At 51.9% G+C, this 16,128-nt stretch overlaps 1 protein-coding gene across 1 annotated transcript; it reads left to right on the forward strand.

The window, feature by feature from the left end:
• The first annotated feature begins 969 nt into the window (after window positions 1–969).
• On the forward strand, window positions 970–15,795 carry LOC125720559 (ATP-dependent RNA helicase DHX15-like). Its single transcript, XM_048996108.1, has 14 exons — window positions 970–1,156; window positions 2,601–2,934; window positions 3,315–3,508; window positions 3,737–3,896; window positions 4,122–4,340; window positions 5,832–5,999; window positions 9,388–9,474; window positions 9,640–9,789; window positions 10,058–10,166; window positions 12,664–12,855; window positions 13,946–14,068; window positions 14,170–14,360; window positions 15,046–15,215; window positions 15,298–15,795. The coding sequence occupies exons 1-14, from the start codon at window positions 1,086–1,088 to the stop codon at window positions 15,413–15,415; spliced, it is 2,286 nt and encodes a 761-aa protein (XP_048852065.1). The 5' UTR covers window positions 970–1,085; the 3' UTR covers window positions 15,416–15,795.
• The last annotated feature ends 333 nt before the right edge of the window (window positions 15,796–16,128 follow it).

A 16,128-nucleotide genomic window follows, 5' to 3' on the forward strand; every position in this document is an offset into this window, starting at 1 on the left:
TAGCCCTACATTCTGATGCTTTTTGACAGACAATGGAACATGCAGCGTGTTGATGTAGCTCGGCTGTGGATAACGTCCCAGTTGCACTGTTAAATATTAAGAGATCTGAACGGTATCGGTGTTTTGGAAAGGGGAAGAGTAACTAGAAAGTATTTATGAGTGAAATATTTTGGGCTATATGTTTCCATGCAGGGATCTAAAATTCCTGCACTGTATGAAGTTTCCATGCAATCAATGGTTATACCGGCGTCGTGGGGTAAAGCACGGTAGTTTTTTTTAATAACTTTTATTGCAGTTTACAAAATGCAAAAGGCAATAATCAGCACTTGTCTCCATGTACATTGCTGAGACAGCAGACAAACACAGGAAAACTAAAAGTCACAAAAAAGAAACACTGAAGTTCCAAACAAATCCACGGCGACAGAAAGTAAGAGAAACAAATAAATGCCACTAAAATAATGCATCAAGGGAGACATACATAACGAGCAGCTTGCTTTTCTATCAATTTCAGAGATTCGTTATAATTTTAGTCATCTTAAGGAAATTATTAAATCCAGATCCAAGTATGACTTTATACATATGCAAAATGGTGTAAAGAATTTAGCCAAAATTAAGAAATAGTTAACCGCAGTGCTATGATTTTTATCCTTCAGAGTGACTCCTAAAATTATATCCTTTGGAGTAAAGGGGTTTAAAGCGGAAAATAAAGGCGAAATCAAATCATACGCGTATAAAAAAGCACAGTAAAGTGCCCATGGGGGTCAGCCTTGTGGGGGCGGCCCGCTCCTCTCCCAGCCTCCTTTCCTAAGCCTCCACACCCCCGCAGCGTCCTTCTTCATGCATATACAAAGCGCGGACGGACCAGGCTGAAAGCGGCCGGGTCTGTCGTACTGTTTTAAGTGCGGGTGATTTCAGCGCATGCGTAGTACAAATCGGGGTTTCGGTCCAGTTCGGGTAGTGACACCTTCCCCCCTGAAGCGGCGCCCAAGTTACGGCTTCCGGGCGCCATCTTACCCCCGGCGCGCTTTCCTCTGTGGTGCTGCAGTGTCTGCTTCGGGCTTACTCTTTAGCACCATTAAGGAAAGATGTCTAAAAGACATCGTCTAGATCTGGGGGATGATTACTCATCGAATAAAAAGAGGATATCGTCTGACGGGTAAGCGCCGGCTCAGGTGCATCCTTGCGTTTGGATGTGGATGTACGCGGGGAGGCTAACCGAGATAACGGGCTAAAGCTAACGGGGCCAATCGCGCCGCCGTGCCGGGCCTAGGAGAACACGCAGATCCAGCGCGCCGTACCGCAGAAAATCTCGCTTATGTATGGAGTGGCTCGAGCGGGTCGACGCTCATCACGTGCGGCCCTCACGCGCGGCCCTTCACGGTAAACTTTCGTCTCCACCGAACGCTATAGCCAGGGCTGTCGCGTTTCAGCACAGGTACCGGCCATGCTGGGTTGTGTGAACATACCAGAGCCTTACCGAAATGTGACGCTTACTTAGCGGTCTAATTGCTAACTAGTCAGGTAGCTTGACGGGCAGTTGCGACGCGAGCTCGAATTCCCCTAACATGTGGCGCGTGTGTGCCCGCTAGCCGCCCCGCACAGACGTGCGTCGCACCGGCTATTTATGTAGCAGAGTGCGCGACGGGGGCGTGAATCAGTGGGCCGGTACGCTGCGGGCCTGCAGGAAAAGTGTGGATACAGGAGATCAGGCCATCGTCCAAAAAAAATGTCGGAGAAATAAATCGCGAGGGTAAGGGCCTAAAGCGGAAGTTGAGACTCCCCAAAGGCCAATCGGCAGCGATTTAAGGCTTGTGAACCTGCAGGTTCATCTCGTGCCCGGTGCAGATAGAACTCCTTCCCGGCATGTGATGTACCGGAAACATTCGTCAAGCGCATGTAGCATGGTTAGATTTCAAAACAGCAAAACGTGCATTAGCTTATGGTTTTGCACCGGCCTCTTTTAGTGGCTAAGGAGAGTTAAGTGCCACACAGCTGAAGTTGTGCCCCTGTAGCCGCTTACTTTCTGGGGTATTTTAAGCTCCCTTACCCCCGCGACAGGACATTACTGACGAGGGTTCAACCGAATGTCAGTTAGCGGTGAAGGAGGCCCAGTTGGGTGGCACAGTCCCAGTTTTTTATAGGCGTCTTTTAAATAAATGTATTGATTAGCTGTAGTTTTTTTTTTGTGATATCATCTGAGGTGGGTGATGATCCATGGCTACTGGTCATCCCTTATTTTAAGGGAGGCCCTGAATATTTTGACTGATTACAGACAATACAGGATGTGGTTTTAGAATTGAGTTTGCATTGAACTTAACCTAAAGTGCATAGTTTAGCAGAACTGAGTTCTAATTTCTGTATGAATTCTGCAGGACTGCCTGAAATGAGCACAAACTGTGGCTTTTTCTTTTCCCTTCTTGTGATAGATTTTACTTTAAATTTAGCTGTAGCCTAGTTAAACTTTTATTGCCGAGTGCACTCTCGGGTGGGTTATCTTAAATTACTCAGATGGGCTGGCTTGTGGGGCTAGGGAGTGTATTATGGCATTTATCTGGGTCAGCCTGCCTGAAGTGTCTGAAATGTCCCCCTTCGCCTTGCAGGAAAGACAGGGAGCGTGACCGAGACCGCGATGACCGCTCCAGAGACCGAGAACGGGAGCGAGACCGCGACCGGGACAGGGAAAAGGAGTCCAGGGCCCCTGGTAGCATTAGCGGCCCCGCGGTGACGGGTGGGGCCGCCCCTCTGAAGCAGATGGCTATCCAACAGCAGATAAACCCGTTTACCAACCTGCCGCACACACCACGCTTCTACGAGATCCTGAAGAAGAGGCTGCAGCTGCCCGTGTGGGAATACCGGGAGAACTTCAACAACATCATGGCCCGGCACCAGAGTTTCGTGTTGGTTGGGGAGACCGGCTCCGGGAAGACCACGCAGGTCAGGGTCTGGCTCAGGCTCTGACCGCCCTACCAGGCCGCATGCTGTCTCCCACCAGCTCCTTAGGCCGTTTGTTTGGTTTCTGAACTTCCATCGGAAAGACTTCAATATCGGATTGCTTGTGAATTTTTCTTAATGTTCTTCACAGCTCTGAGCATTTGTTTTTTAAAAATCTTGCTCAAATTTATGTGAAACCCGAATTAATGCAGAGTTACATGCTTAATATCAAGTTCTTTTTGATCACCTTAAAGACTCACAAGTTGGGCGATTGTAGCACTGTTTATTAAATCGCCATTTCGGGTTGCTCAGGTGGCGACCGCATTCCTTGTGAAATCCTGCAGGGGGCGTAAGCTAAATCCTTTTTCCCCCCTGGTGCACAGATCCCACAGTGGTGTGTAGAGATGGTGCGCTCCCTGCCGGGACCCAAGCGGGGCGTGGCCTGCACGCAGCCCCGGAGGGTGGCGGCCATGAGCGTGGCCCAGCGCGTGGCTGACGAGATGGACGTCATGCTGGGCCAGGAGGTGGGCTACTCCATCCGATTCGAGGACTGCAGCAGCGCCAAGACCCTGCTGAAGTAAGAGCATGGCCGCCGTGGTGGGCGTGGCCTCTGCGGGCTCTCCCATTGGCTCCTTGAATCTCTGGGCGGGTTCGAATGAATGAGCGTATCGCACAGGCCATTTAAATGGCGGGGATCTTTTTTTGCCCTGATGGTAGCCATCTACATAATGCCCCGAATGAAACTAGAGTAAAACCATAGTATTTGGTCCTCATTGCTAGGTGTTAATCACTCCCCCCCCCCCAGGTATATGACTGATGGTATGCTCCTTCGGGAGGCTATGAATGACCCCCTGCTGGAAAAATACGGTGTGATCATCCTGGACGAGGCCCACGAGCGCACGCTGGCCACTGACATCCTCATGGGTGTCTTGAAGGAGGTGGTACGGCAGAGGGCGGACCTCAAGGTACACCCCCGCCCCGCGCTCCCATCTGCTGTCGCCGCCCAATTTAGAGCCCAGCTCTAGTTTACGGTTGTTCTCCGGTTTGTGGCACCTCCATTATGGTGGTTTATTAAGCTGTAAATTAAGGTGTAGGAGACCCCGCAGTGCTCCTAAAAACTACTTCATGGGGTTGGTCATTGTGCACGGGGTCTTTTGAGGTCCTCCTGACTTTTCTGTTTTCACGGACAGGTGATCGTCATGAGCGCCACGCTGGATGCCGGCAAGTTTCAGATTTACTTTGACAGCTGCCCCCTGCTGACCATCCCTGGTCGCACACACCCCGTGGAGATCTTCTACACGCCGGAGCCCGAGAGGGACTATCTAGAGGCTGCCATCCGGACCGTCATCCAGATTCACATGTGTGAAGAGGAGGAGGGGGATGTGCTGCTCTTCCTCACCGGCCAGGAGGTGCGTGTCGCTCCCTCAGCATGTTGGCCTAACTCCCCCACCTTACCACCAGCGTCCTCTAGGCTGGAGGTTGGTCATGATTAAGTTTCAGATTTACTTTGACAGCTGCCCCCTGCTGACCATTCCCGGTCGCACACACCCCGTGGAGATCAGTGTGACAAATCCCGCCTTATTCTCACTGCAGAACCTCCACCCAAGCCAGCACGCTGGTGCCCCCTAGTGTTTAACAGGAAAAGGTGGCAAGGTTGAGCGTCGTGACACGTTCCTGTCCAAGCGCCTCCGATCTGAAGGACAGGTTTAGACATCCCCGGATGCCTGTTGATGACCTGATGCGTGTCTCGCATGGCCTGTTGTAGGCGAGTCGGCTATGGTAGCCTTTGATGGGATGGCTGTGAGTCAGGACAGATGATGAGAATTCTGGTGCTATTTTAAATCGCCTCGCTGTCTAGCGGGGTGCGGTCCGAGTTGACGGAATGCGTCATTAAGCATGGCTGCGTCCAGCTGATTGGCATGTAAGAAGCCACGAGATCTGCTAATGCTCCTCAGTGTCTTTTAGCCTTCCGATTTATTAATGAGAGGTAAATCTCTGGAGGTAAATTCGAAATTTTTAATTTGTCGGGATGAGCGTGCGCATATGTTTCCCAGCCAGGGCGGCGCTCTCGTGCGGTGCGCATCTAAGCAGAATTGTCAAGGAAAATAAAACTGACTGCATGGGATCCAGGATCCTGCAGGGGGCGATAGTTCACATGGCTCTCAATGTAATGGAATATAAGGCATTAACACAGCCCCGGTAATTTTTGGAGGCTCCTCTCAGTCCCGCTTTTGTGGATTATTTCCTCGGCTGCTCAGCTGCCCGATGATTTACGCGAGTAATGTGATCTGAGTTGCTGCGCTTTGCTGCTCTGACCTGCGGGTGGTGCTGTGGCGCACGTCATTCTCTCTCCCCCTCCCCTCCCCACAGAAATAATTTTTATCGGTTCAGCAAGTGAGTAAGTGTTTTTCCTGGGTGCTAGTTCATGGGGGGGGAAAAAAAGGCAAGTTATCGGTGTGGCTTCGGGAAAAACATCTTTTAGATTGTCTTCCGAAATAAACAGTCATGAGAGAGTGCGTCTCGTTCAAGTTTACATTTTTGCATTTGGGCAAAGGGAAGATTTACTGCGAGGAATTCATGTGCCTTTGCACGGCTAATGGTGACGGTAAAACACACTTAACGTTCATCTCCGTCTACTCGGTAATGAATGTGATTTCCTGCCGTAAGCACTATCAGTCTCTGTCCCTGTGTGTGGAGGAGGGGCACGTCACCTTTTTGTGACGGTTGAGTAGCTAAATCTGTTGTTTTCCGAGTCGTAGTTTGGGTGTTTAGTTTGTCCCCCACCCTCGGACTGTATCGGCGTGCCTCATTTCGCCGATCTCGCCCGGCGATGCTTCCCGACTGCCTGCCCTCGTGCCCCAGGGTCCACGTCGTCCTCATCGCTCGAATCGCCATTTCAGGAGATCGACGAAGCCTGCAAACGGATCAAGCGGGAGGTGGACGACCTGGGGCCCGAGGTGGGGGACATCAAGATCATCCCGCTGTACTCCACGCTGCCCCCCCAGCAGCAGCAGAGGATCTTCGAGCCCCCGCCTCCCCGGAGGGCCAACGGGGCGATCGGGCGGAAGGTGCGTGTACCTCGCCGGATCTCTCTGGAGTCAGCTGATGGTGTCCGCTGTTGCTGTTTCTCCCTCCCCCTGCACTGAAATCCCCGCAAAGCGCTTTTGTTAGAACGGAGAACTTCTAGTGTGTTATGCCGCCGCCCTCCCCTCCCCCCCCCCCCCCCCCCCCCGCGCACGAGGAGGTTCTGTTTGGATGTGTTGTGCCATGATCTGTCATGGGAGGGCAATGTGGAGGCTGCGCGAGTGAGAGCCACCCATATTGGGGGTGATTGGATAAGACATTTAGTGGCCCAGACAGTAGGGGGGGGGCAGGGATGTGTGAGCTTAGATATACCTTTGGTTTGGAGGGGGGGTGCATTCTGTAGAGTTCTTGTACAGCCCCTGCTGGTAGCTTTTGTGATGTGTTGCCTGTCAGAATTGGGGGTGTTGGGTCGCGTGTAAACTCCAGGGCGGTCTCCCGAATGAATGATCGAGGACGCTGGGTCGCGAGTGAGCCGCCACGTGCGAGACTGCCAGGGAATTGGGGGGGGGGGGGGGGTGGTGGTGGTGCTTTGTGGGGGGGGGGTGATTGAAGAGGGGCGAGGTGTGAATTTCCCGTGTCAGAGACTGATGATGGCGCTGCCTGGACGCGACAGCTGGACGAGGAGTAATGGCCGGCGGAGATGGTCACGGCGCACAAGATCTCTCTAAGAGGAGGAGGAGGGAAAAGCACCTCGCCCCAAACCCGTGCTTTATCTCCCTGCATTCGTATATTAAATGGGTTTGTATGCAGGTAATTATGGAGCCCATTTCGGAGTGAGTGGAGATATTTCCCAGCTGGTAGGCTCTCTGCCACCCTCCGGCTGTACGATGGGAAAGACAGGCGCGGGCAGTGCCCTGGCATGGCGTGGTGGCATAATGGCGCCCCCTGCAGGACAGGCCGGGGAATATTGTCTGGTGCAAAAATCTATATTTTATGTGCTGTGCTTCTGTAGTGACCAGAGCTACTCCAGTTGGTAATTTGATGCAATGCATGCAGGTGATTTAATTAAAAGTTGTAGCTGGGTGGCGCTGTGGAGGCACAGTGGGAGGTGTCTCATTATTTGCTGATCCGGTAGCCACATTAGCTGGGGGAGGGTGGTCTCTGTGATGTGATGTGATGAAGATCCTGGTTCCTATTGCGTGTCCTCTAAGGTCAGCAGGTACCTCCGTGTGAAGGCTCTGGATCGAGTCCTTCCCATGCAGCCTACTCATTTATGCAAGTCTGGCTATAGTGCAATGCAACCAGTGGTCTAAGAACTGATACTATGTCATCAGAATTCTGTGTTGGGTGGTTTTGGGGGGGGGGTGTGTAAACCTCCTAAATGGTATCGTGGATGAGCGTAACTTTGTGGGAGGGGGGGTCAGGAAGATGGGGGGACAGGTGGACTGCTAACAGGGCACAATGAAGGTGTTTCCTGAGATCTGTGCACCTTAACGGGGAATCTGAATGCACTTTGTAGGATTTAGGATAATTGACTTCCTTTGTGTGGCTGTTCAGAGGCATCAGTTCAGCGGCTCGATATAGAGAGTCCTGGATTGATGGGGGCGAGACGCTGGCCGGCGCTGCGGACCCACGTGTGTCGTTAGCCGCAAACGAGGTCCGGGGAGCAGCGCCGCGTGGCCGTGAAGGTCGGCTCCTGCTGTCCCCGATCCGCCTCCCCGCTCCCCGGCACGACGGGCTCGAGTGCGATTCAATTGAACGGCTCAGTCAGGAGGTAACAAATTATCCAGGAGCGCAGAGGAAGGGCTGCACAATTAAATCCCCTCCTCCTTAAGTGGAAGCTTAAGTATTTCTCATACAAGTCATGTTTAAGTTGCTTTAAAGTCGGGCACAGCGTGTGCTTAGCCGTCTTGAGGGGCTCCGAGTCCCGAGCATCTTAAATTAAGCATCTTAGACGGATCCGGATGCTGCGTGGCCCCTGTACGGCTCGCTTTTCCTCGGAAGCGAGCGGGTCAGGACGTGCCTGCTTAATCGCTAATCCGACAGGGCCATAAATAGTGCTGCGGAGACGAACCCGCCCTGCATGCTTTGGTGTGGGAATGAGGCTCCGTCGGTTGGAGTTGGGGCGAGGAGGGAGGGTGGAGTGATGCCATGCCTTATGTAACGGTGTTCCCTGGCACACGACATCCGCGGCACAAACACCCCCCCCCCCCTCGTTTACTTAACCGCTGGCAGAGAGGCCCAACAGGCCTGGTGACTCACTCTATCTATCAGTTGCGATTCATCATTTGCTGTCATTTCTCACAGACGGACCCTCCGTAGCAGGTTGGGGGGGGGGGGGGGGGGCGTGGGCAGCCGTCTACCGCTACAGCACGACATTCCCCAGGATTGCCTGGCCCTTTAAATATTCAAATGGTCCTTAAATTGGCTTTAATTTTAATTTTGCTTGTGAGTCTTGCTGGATTCTCGGGGAAAATGAAACGTCGCCGCCTCGCTTTTCATTGGCTGCCCGCGAGAGGGTCCTGCCGCGTGATCCTTCGCGCCGGCGATTAGGCGGCTCCCTGCGCTGCTGCTAATTTGGACCGGCGTTCGGCGCGGTTCGGTTTGGAGGTTCGTTAAGGTTAATGGGAAAGTTAGTCTCGGTGTCTGTCGCATCCGGAAGGTTGTGTGTGTGTGTGTGTGTGTGTGTGTGTGTGTGTGTGTGTGTGTGTGTGTGTGTGTGTGTGTGTGTGTGTGTGTGTGTGTGTGTGTGTGTGTGTGTGCCTTTAAGTCGCTGCTTCCTCAGACGCCTAATGGCAGAAATACGTCGCTTCTTCATTTCTCTTGCTGGCAGCGCTTGAATGCAGCGTGAGCGGAGTCCGTCTGGGAGAGGGAGCCGGCTTTCGGCAGCCATTAGCAGCAGCAGCAGCAACGGGGGGGGGGGGGGGGGGGGGGGGGGGGGGAGCGGTCGCGTGGTGGAGACGGCCCAGAAATGCGACTGGGAGTGATGCATTCTAGTAGAGGGATTAGCAGATGGTCAGCTGACTGCTGGCCCCCTCGGGCCGATTTACTGCAGCTGTCCCGCCATTATCCTAAGGGATTAGGAATGCTCTCAATCAGGAGTATATTCAGGGGTGTGGCCTCAGGTGCACTGACCCCAACTGAAAGCTGATTGGCCCCTGGAGTGCCCTCTCCCTTGTCACTCACCGATTTTTAAAAACGTATCATTGGCTAATTATAATAGTCGCATACAGTATCTTTGTCATTGCACATGTAATGGTATTATGCATGTACAATGACAGAGATATTCGACTTTATTCTTACCATTATCCAAAGATGTGGTAGTGTGGGTTTCCACTTGGGGGGGGCTGGAGGAGGTGGCTGGGGGAGACGGCGGTCTGGACATCTCCGGTCCCTCAGTCTGGCTGATGCCGATCGGCGCTCGTTTCGCAGGTGGTGGTGTCCACAAACATCGCCGAGACGTCGCTGACGATCGACGGAGTCGTGTTCGTGATCGATCCCGGATTTGCCAAGCAAAAGGTGAGGCCTTCCTTTCCGCTCCTTCTCCTTCCTCCCTAATCTCCTCCAGTGATCTGCTCCCGTTGAAGCCGCTCGGCGCTCTGGTGCCGCTCCGTTTGTTCCGTGTTTATCGGAGCTCATGTTGTGCCGGCTCTAGCCGTGCGTGACTCTGCCTCCTCCTCCCAGGTGTATAATCCGCGCATCCGGGTCGAGTCCCTGTTGGTTACGGCCATCAGCAAGGCGTCGGCGCAGCAGCGGGCCGGTCGTGCCGGCAGGACCCGGCCCGGCAAGTGTTTTCGCCTGTATACAGAGAAGGCCTACAAGACCGAGATGCAGGTGAGTGCGCCTCCTTGTGGCCGTTCTGCTCACAGAACTCATAGGTGAGGGGCCCTGAGCTGGGCAGATGGACTGGCAGGATTCTGGGGGCTCAACAACTTATAGGGGACCCTCTACATGAATAATTATGTAAACGATAGTTCTGGGAAGCAAAGGTCACGTTTTGTCACGTGACCTGGAATATCTAGCTATGTCCCTGCCGAGCTTTGTCGGGTTCTTAAACCAGTGTTGACGTTTCCATGGCAATGTGCCATGCCCCTGCCCACAGGACAACACGTATCCCGAGATCCTGAGGTCCAACCTGGGCTCGGTCGTGCTGCAGCTGAAGAAACTGGGAATCGATGACCTGGTGCACTTTGACTTCATGGATCCACCAGGTAAGGTACAAGCATGACCGTCTGCGGACACGTGGTCCTCGAATTATGACATCATATGGGGACAACAGCTACTCGGCTGTTAGAGTTAGTGTTCAGGTTAGAGATGCACTGATCGCGATTTTTTTTTTTGGCAAGTGTGACTGGCTGATACCGTTTTTTTTTTTTTGTAACAGATTCCGATTTTCTTTCTAAGATCTATAATTGACAACTGATTTTTGTTTGTACATGCTTCCTTCACCTTGCAAAATGTTATTTTCATGATAAAAGAAATTGTTCTTGCATCGCTAGTCAGCTAGATTAAGATCAGGCTTTTTCATACCTTCGTGCAGTATGGACGTTATACTGCAGGGGGTTAAAGTTTCGCTGAAACATTGTCACTCCGTCATAGGAAAAAACCTTATCTAGCTCTGCAATTTAAATCATCATTCCTTTTCAAGTTTAGTATATATTTTATAATCAGTTTAAAGTTTACCTCCAATGTTTCATTACGCTTATGTGTTTTAGGACTGACACTTTGTCTCGCCGTCAGTGTTTTCAGCTTTGGGGACAGGGGGGTGAATTATATGCCAGTACAAACTTCAGTTCTGTGGCCAATATTTATAGTTCTGTCTTAACTTGCTGGATCTTAAGTATAAATTTTAATGCCTTAACGAGACTTTGGCTTAATGTTGCGTTAGATGTTGAGCGATGGATGATTAGGGTACCCACCGCAAAGGAATTTATAAGGCGGACTGAGAACGGGACTGTGCCCCAGAACAATCATCATCAAATCATAAAACCAAAGCAGGTCTCATGCATGTTTTTCAGCCTGTTAATAAGCCTTAACGGAGAAATGGGGTGTCGCGCGAACATCTCGATTTTTGCTTTTAGCGCCGGCGCCTTGCACCTCTGGGCTCCAGCGTCTGAATCCTATATCGTCTCTGCTGCTCCCCTTTGCTTCTAGTTATCAGTAAGCAGATTAAATGTGAATAAAGTTGCGTCAGTCAGCATCCTTGTGGAAACGGCCGGTTCAGCTGACGACGTTAAACGGCACGTTTGGCGGTAACGACCAAATCTGCCTCCGTACCCGCAGCACTAATCCTGTCTTTGGATGGTTGTTTGTCCTCCCCATGACTGCAGTAGGCTGCCCCCTTCTGGTCGGTTTACATTGCCGCGTGTAGCACTCCTGTGCCCCAGTCACATGGAGGTTGGATGCAGCGGGTTTATGAAGCGCGGCTTTCCTGTGGCTTCTCTGGCCACCAGGTGATTTGTTATCCTTCCTGGTATTTCAATTAAGTGCAGGATTTGGTTTTTTGATTATACTGCAGTTTGTCAGAATCGATTCCCCCCTTCCCCGCACCCCCCCCCCCCCCCCCCCCGCCCCGAGCAGACACAGCCGCTGATCTATGTAATGATCCGGTTCACAGTCGTTTCGCTCGGCACCCGAGTCTCCATCCTGAAGCGCCGATGAAAGGTTGCGATGCTATTTCCTTTATAATTTAAACAAACATGTAAGCAGAAAGTATTCCTGTGCTGCTCCTGATTTCCCAGACGTGCTGTGGCAGTAAAACCTATTAATAACTGCTCACTAAAGTGATTTTTCGCTCTCTTTTTTTTTTTTTCTTTTAAAGATGCATGTGGCAAGTTTTCCTGCCGGCTCCGTTATTGAGTTCTGTCGGCCTTGGATGAGTGGGAGGGTTTTAGTGAGCTTCTACTGCCCTGTGGCACGTTTGGTGTTTAACACCTATGTTTAAAAGCACACCCACTCCGTCTGTGTCCTAAGTATCCCCTTTTATTGCCGACATGCCTCAAAAACAGGGTAGCCTGGTGTACCTTCCTAAAAAGGAACAGCTGGGCAGCATATGACCGAAAGATTAATGAGAGAAATTACTTTATCTGTGGCGTTTTCTTGTTGCCACTCTGCGAAGGCCGCATCCTGTTTGCTTGCTGGCGTTCGTACATTCTCCTGAACGTAACCCTGAGTGCTCGTGGGTAATTGCAGTCGCGGATCGGTGTGCCGTGTTAAATATGATAATTTCAGCCGTAGTCCTGTAATTTTGCGTGACGCGCACGCGGGGTTGCCAGGCGATCAGCCCGCTCGCCGAGGGAGAACTTGGGGAGAGGTGTCGTGTTATTACGAGACGGTCCGGTCCGTCTCGGAGACGCTCTCCCGCAGTGTTCGGGTCCGTCTTGCTGCTGTAACTCCCATGGCTGACGAGCCGGGAGCGGTGACTTCCCTCTGAATAGGTGACTGCTCATTTCAACCTCAGCTCCTCCGTGCCAAAAGGCAGTAATTGCATTTTGAGAAAGTCTTTTAGCCAGACAATATAAGGCCTTTGAATCCGGTAAGTGAATAAACTCTCTCGTAATCATGCTGCCGGTGGTATAGTCCTTTTTGGAGTGAATAATAGACCTCGGTGCTTGGTGAAGAATGATGGTTTTGTGCTCCGCGGAGCCGACTGGAACAATGCGCCAAGGTTCGACTTACCCGCTGCCCCCTCCCTCCGCATCCTGGCAGCCCCCGAGACTCTCATGCGGGCCCTGGAATTGCTGAACTACCTGGCAGCTCTGAACGACGATGGCGACCTGACGGAGCTGGGTTCCATGATGGCCGAGTTCCCCTTGGACCCACAACTGGCCAAGATGGTGATCGCCAGCTGCGAGTTCAACTGCTCCAATGAGATCTTGTCCATCACCGCCATGCTGTCAGGTAACACCAATGGGGGGGGGTGGAACGGGGCGACTGACACTGGCACAGTCTTCCATGCAAACCTTGTCCTCTTGCCGGAACGTTCCACTAATAACACCTGTGTGTGTGTGTGTTTATATAATCATTTGTTTGAATCCCTGCTGCTCGTAGTATTTGGCTTTCGGCCCGTCAATGGAGATGTTAGCGCCATGCTCCAAATGTGTTAGCTACTGAAGAAGGCTGCCATACGGACCCTCGTAACTGCATGCGCAGAGAGCTGCTCCCTGTTAGCCAGTCGACACACACGGAAACGCAGAACTCATTCAGGGTCTGGTGATGGCGGAGGAGACGAAGCATGACCGGGAAGTGAGAGTCAGGCCGCTTTTGCGAGCTCGTCAGCGGGATGCCCCGATGTTGGAGGTGCTGTGGAGTGTTGTGTCTGTTGGATTAATGTGGCAGGAGCTAATTGGTCTGGGTTAGGTGGTCAGGTTGGTAAGAGAGGCCAGACCCTTCCTTCACTTGGTGTCGAACGTCCATGACCGTCGGAACTTCACCGACAGATTATACTGGTGATTTTGAAAGATGGTTAGTTTGTCAGTACATGTGGAAAAGTCTTTAACCACAGCAACATACTATATTGGCCTCCCCTTGTAAACCCTTTGTAATCGCTTATAGACTATGGTCACTTACGGACCCCAGGAGGTGGTGCTAAAACGAGACCAATTTTCTTGTCATATTTAACTGTAAAATTTATGCGTCTTCCCGTACTGGACCTTTAGGGACACAATTGACCTTGGCAGTACTGCTGTGAAGTAGTTCATGCTTGGTCCACTCTTTGGAGTACACTGTACCCAGGTCTGTTGTTTCGACAAAATCCCTAAATGTGTAAGTGCTGGTGTCTCACCGAAGGAATTAGCAGTTGACCTCCCGACAAGCTGGCGGGCAGGTCACCGTGGGTGGGATGGGCGGATGAGAAGCCCCCCCCCCCCCCCCTTCAGCCTGCCTTGCGCTCGGTGCACTATTGTAGCTTCTAGGCCTTGTTCCCTGTATCTGTGAATGCTTGACTCATCCCTATGGGCGTCCGTGTTGGGCCCATACCAACCTTGTTTAGTCCCGCAGTGTTTCGTTCGTCCCACGGAGGCTAAGAAGGCGGCCGACGAGTCCAAGATGCGTTTCGCCCACATAGACGGCGACCACCTGACGTTGCTCAACGTTTACCACGCCTTCAAACAGAGTAAGTGCACTCTCGTGTCCATGGCCGTCCCCAGAAGCGAGACGGGCACAGCAGTGTTTTCGTGGAGCCGCACGACCTCCAGCTGCCTCTCCCCTCCCCAGATCACGAGTCCATGCAGTGGTGCTACGACAACTTCGTCAACTACCGCTCCCTGATGTCGGCGGACAACGTGCGCCAGCAGCTCTCCCGCATCATGGACCGCTTCAACCTGCCACGCCGGAGCACCGAGTTCACCAGCCGTGACTACTACCTCAATATCCGGCGGGCCCTGGTCACCGGCTTCTTCATGCAGGTCTGTTGTCCTGGGACCGGCCCGGGAAGCCTTTTCTGCAGTAAAGAGTACTCCATTCACATGGGATCCTATTGGGCTGGTTTTAACGTGGCAGAGGTGTGTGTTAAATTACACATTTCCCTAACTAGTGCGATGATTCTTTTTCATCTCTAGGTTCTTAGTCTCTAGACATTGAAATCAAGTGTTTTGATTTGATTTGGTCGTTAAATGTAGATATCGGTGGATATCCAACAAAACTTCTAGAGGTACCCATGAAATCTCTGGATGTAGCTGCACAAGACGGATGTCTGCCTATATCATGAAGATATCCATCTTGATGCTGTTTCTTCAAATCTATTGCTTTTTCTTTTCTCTTGTCCTGCTAAATTGAATTGTTTTTTTTTGTTCAGTCCCTGGTGTCAAACAGTTACTTGGTGTTCCCCGTTGTGTCCTGCCATGCTGAAAGTGTTGAATCTGAGGCCGTCTTGCCTTGTCTGGAGTTTTATCTCCAAAATGCGTCTGCTTATAGTTCGTGGTGACCTAAATCTCCACATGTAAATCAACTGTGGTATCGTCTGGGACAGTTAACGTGTTCAGAGCCTCGTTCTTCCGCATCATTCTGCTTTCCGTTAGCAGAACAGAATTGGGTTGAAGGAAGGGAAGCGGAGGAGGTGACCCTGTGTGATCGATCTTTCCGCCTGTGCAGGTGGCACACCTGGAGCGTACTGGGCACTACCTGACTGTCAAGGACAACCAGGTTGTCCAGCTTCACCCATCGACAGTCCTGGACCACAAGCCTGAGTGGGTACTCTACAATGAATTCGTGCTGACCACCAAGAACTACATCCGCACGTGCACGGACATCAAGCCGGAGTGGTAGGGTCTCGCTCGCTAGTGCTTGGCTTGGCTTCACGAGTCGCATGCTGTCGGCTAACCGAGACGTGATGTCCCGTTGCAGGCTTGTGAAAATTGCGGCCCAGTACTACGACATGATCAACTTCCCTCAGTGTGAGGCCCGGAGGCAGCTGGAGCGCATCATCGCCAAACTGCAGACCAAGGAGTACACGCAGTACTGATGGACGGCTTTGTGGGGTGGGGGGGGGGGCGGGGGGAGGAGGCAGGCTTGGGCGTCGGCGGCTCGGCGCGAACTCACCCAGAACTCTTGGACTTGGCCGTCGTCCGTAGCAGCCCTTTTCTTTGGGAAATCCTTTGCCCTTCAGATTTTGATTATTTTTATATCACTTTTGGCTTTTCTTTTGTCCGCTTAATAACAGGGTGTAAGGTACCGTTCTGGAAGAGAGCGCTGCAGATGTTTCGGGGTTTCCACTGGAGTTTGGTTGCATAATGTGTAATGTAGGGTCATTCATGTGGATGCTGACATTCCTCTTAGACATTGTGAACTCGATCTACTTATGTAGACAGCCCTCTTCAATAAAGGAGCTTTGATTTCAATAAAGTATTAACTCCAGACATGCAGTTTATTGATGGATGAGATCAGTAATTGAAGAGTAACTTGCTTGATGTCGAGGTGTATTTGTCCCTCGTTTTGTTCCCCAGTTCCCCAGATTGCTGCGCGGCAATCGTGCTGTTTGCCTGGTAAACGGGAAGACCACGGGTCTGTGGATGGCCCTGCCTTCTCTGTTTGTTCATTAATATGGCTGCCAGTATGTTGTGTGCGAGTCGTCGAGTCCGCATTGTTACTGGCTTTGATCACTACTTTTGGACCGGTGGCGTGGCCTGGGGGGGGGGGGGGGGTGTTCCTGCACCGGCCAGCGGGAGGAAGATGTGA

The sequence above is a fragment of the Brienomyrus brachyistius genome, chromosome 25 (assembly GCF_023856365.1).
Source record: "Brienomyrus brachyistius isolate T26 chromosome 25, BBRACH_0.4, whole genome shotgun sequence".
In the NCBI taxonomy this organism is placed as follows: Eukaryota; Metazoa; Chordata; class Actinopteri; order Osteoglossiformes; family Mormyridae; genus Brienomyrus; species Brienomyrus brachyistius.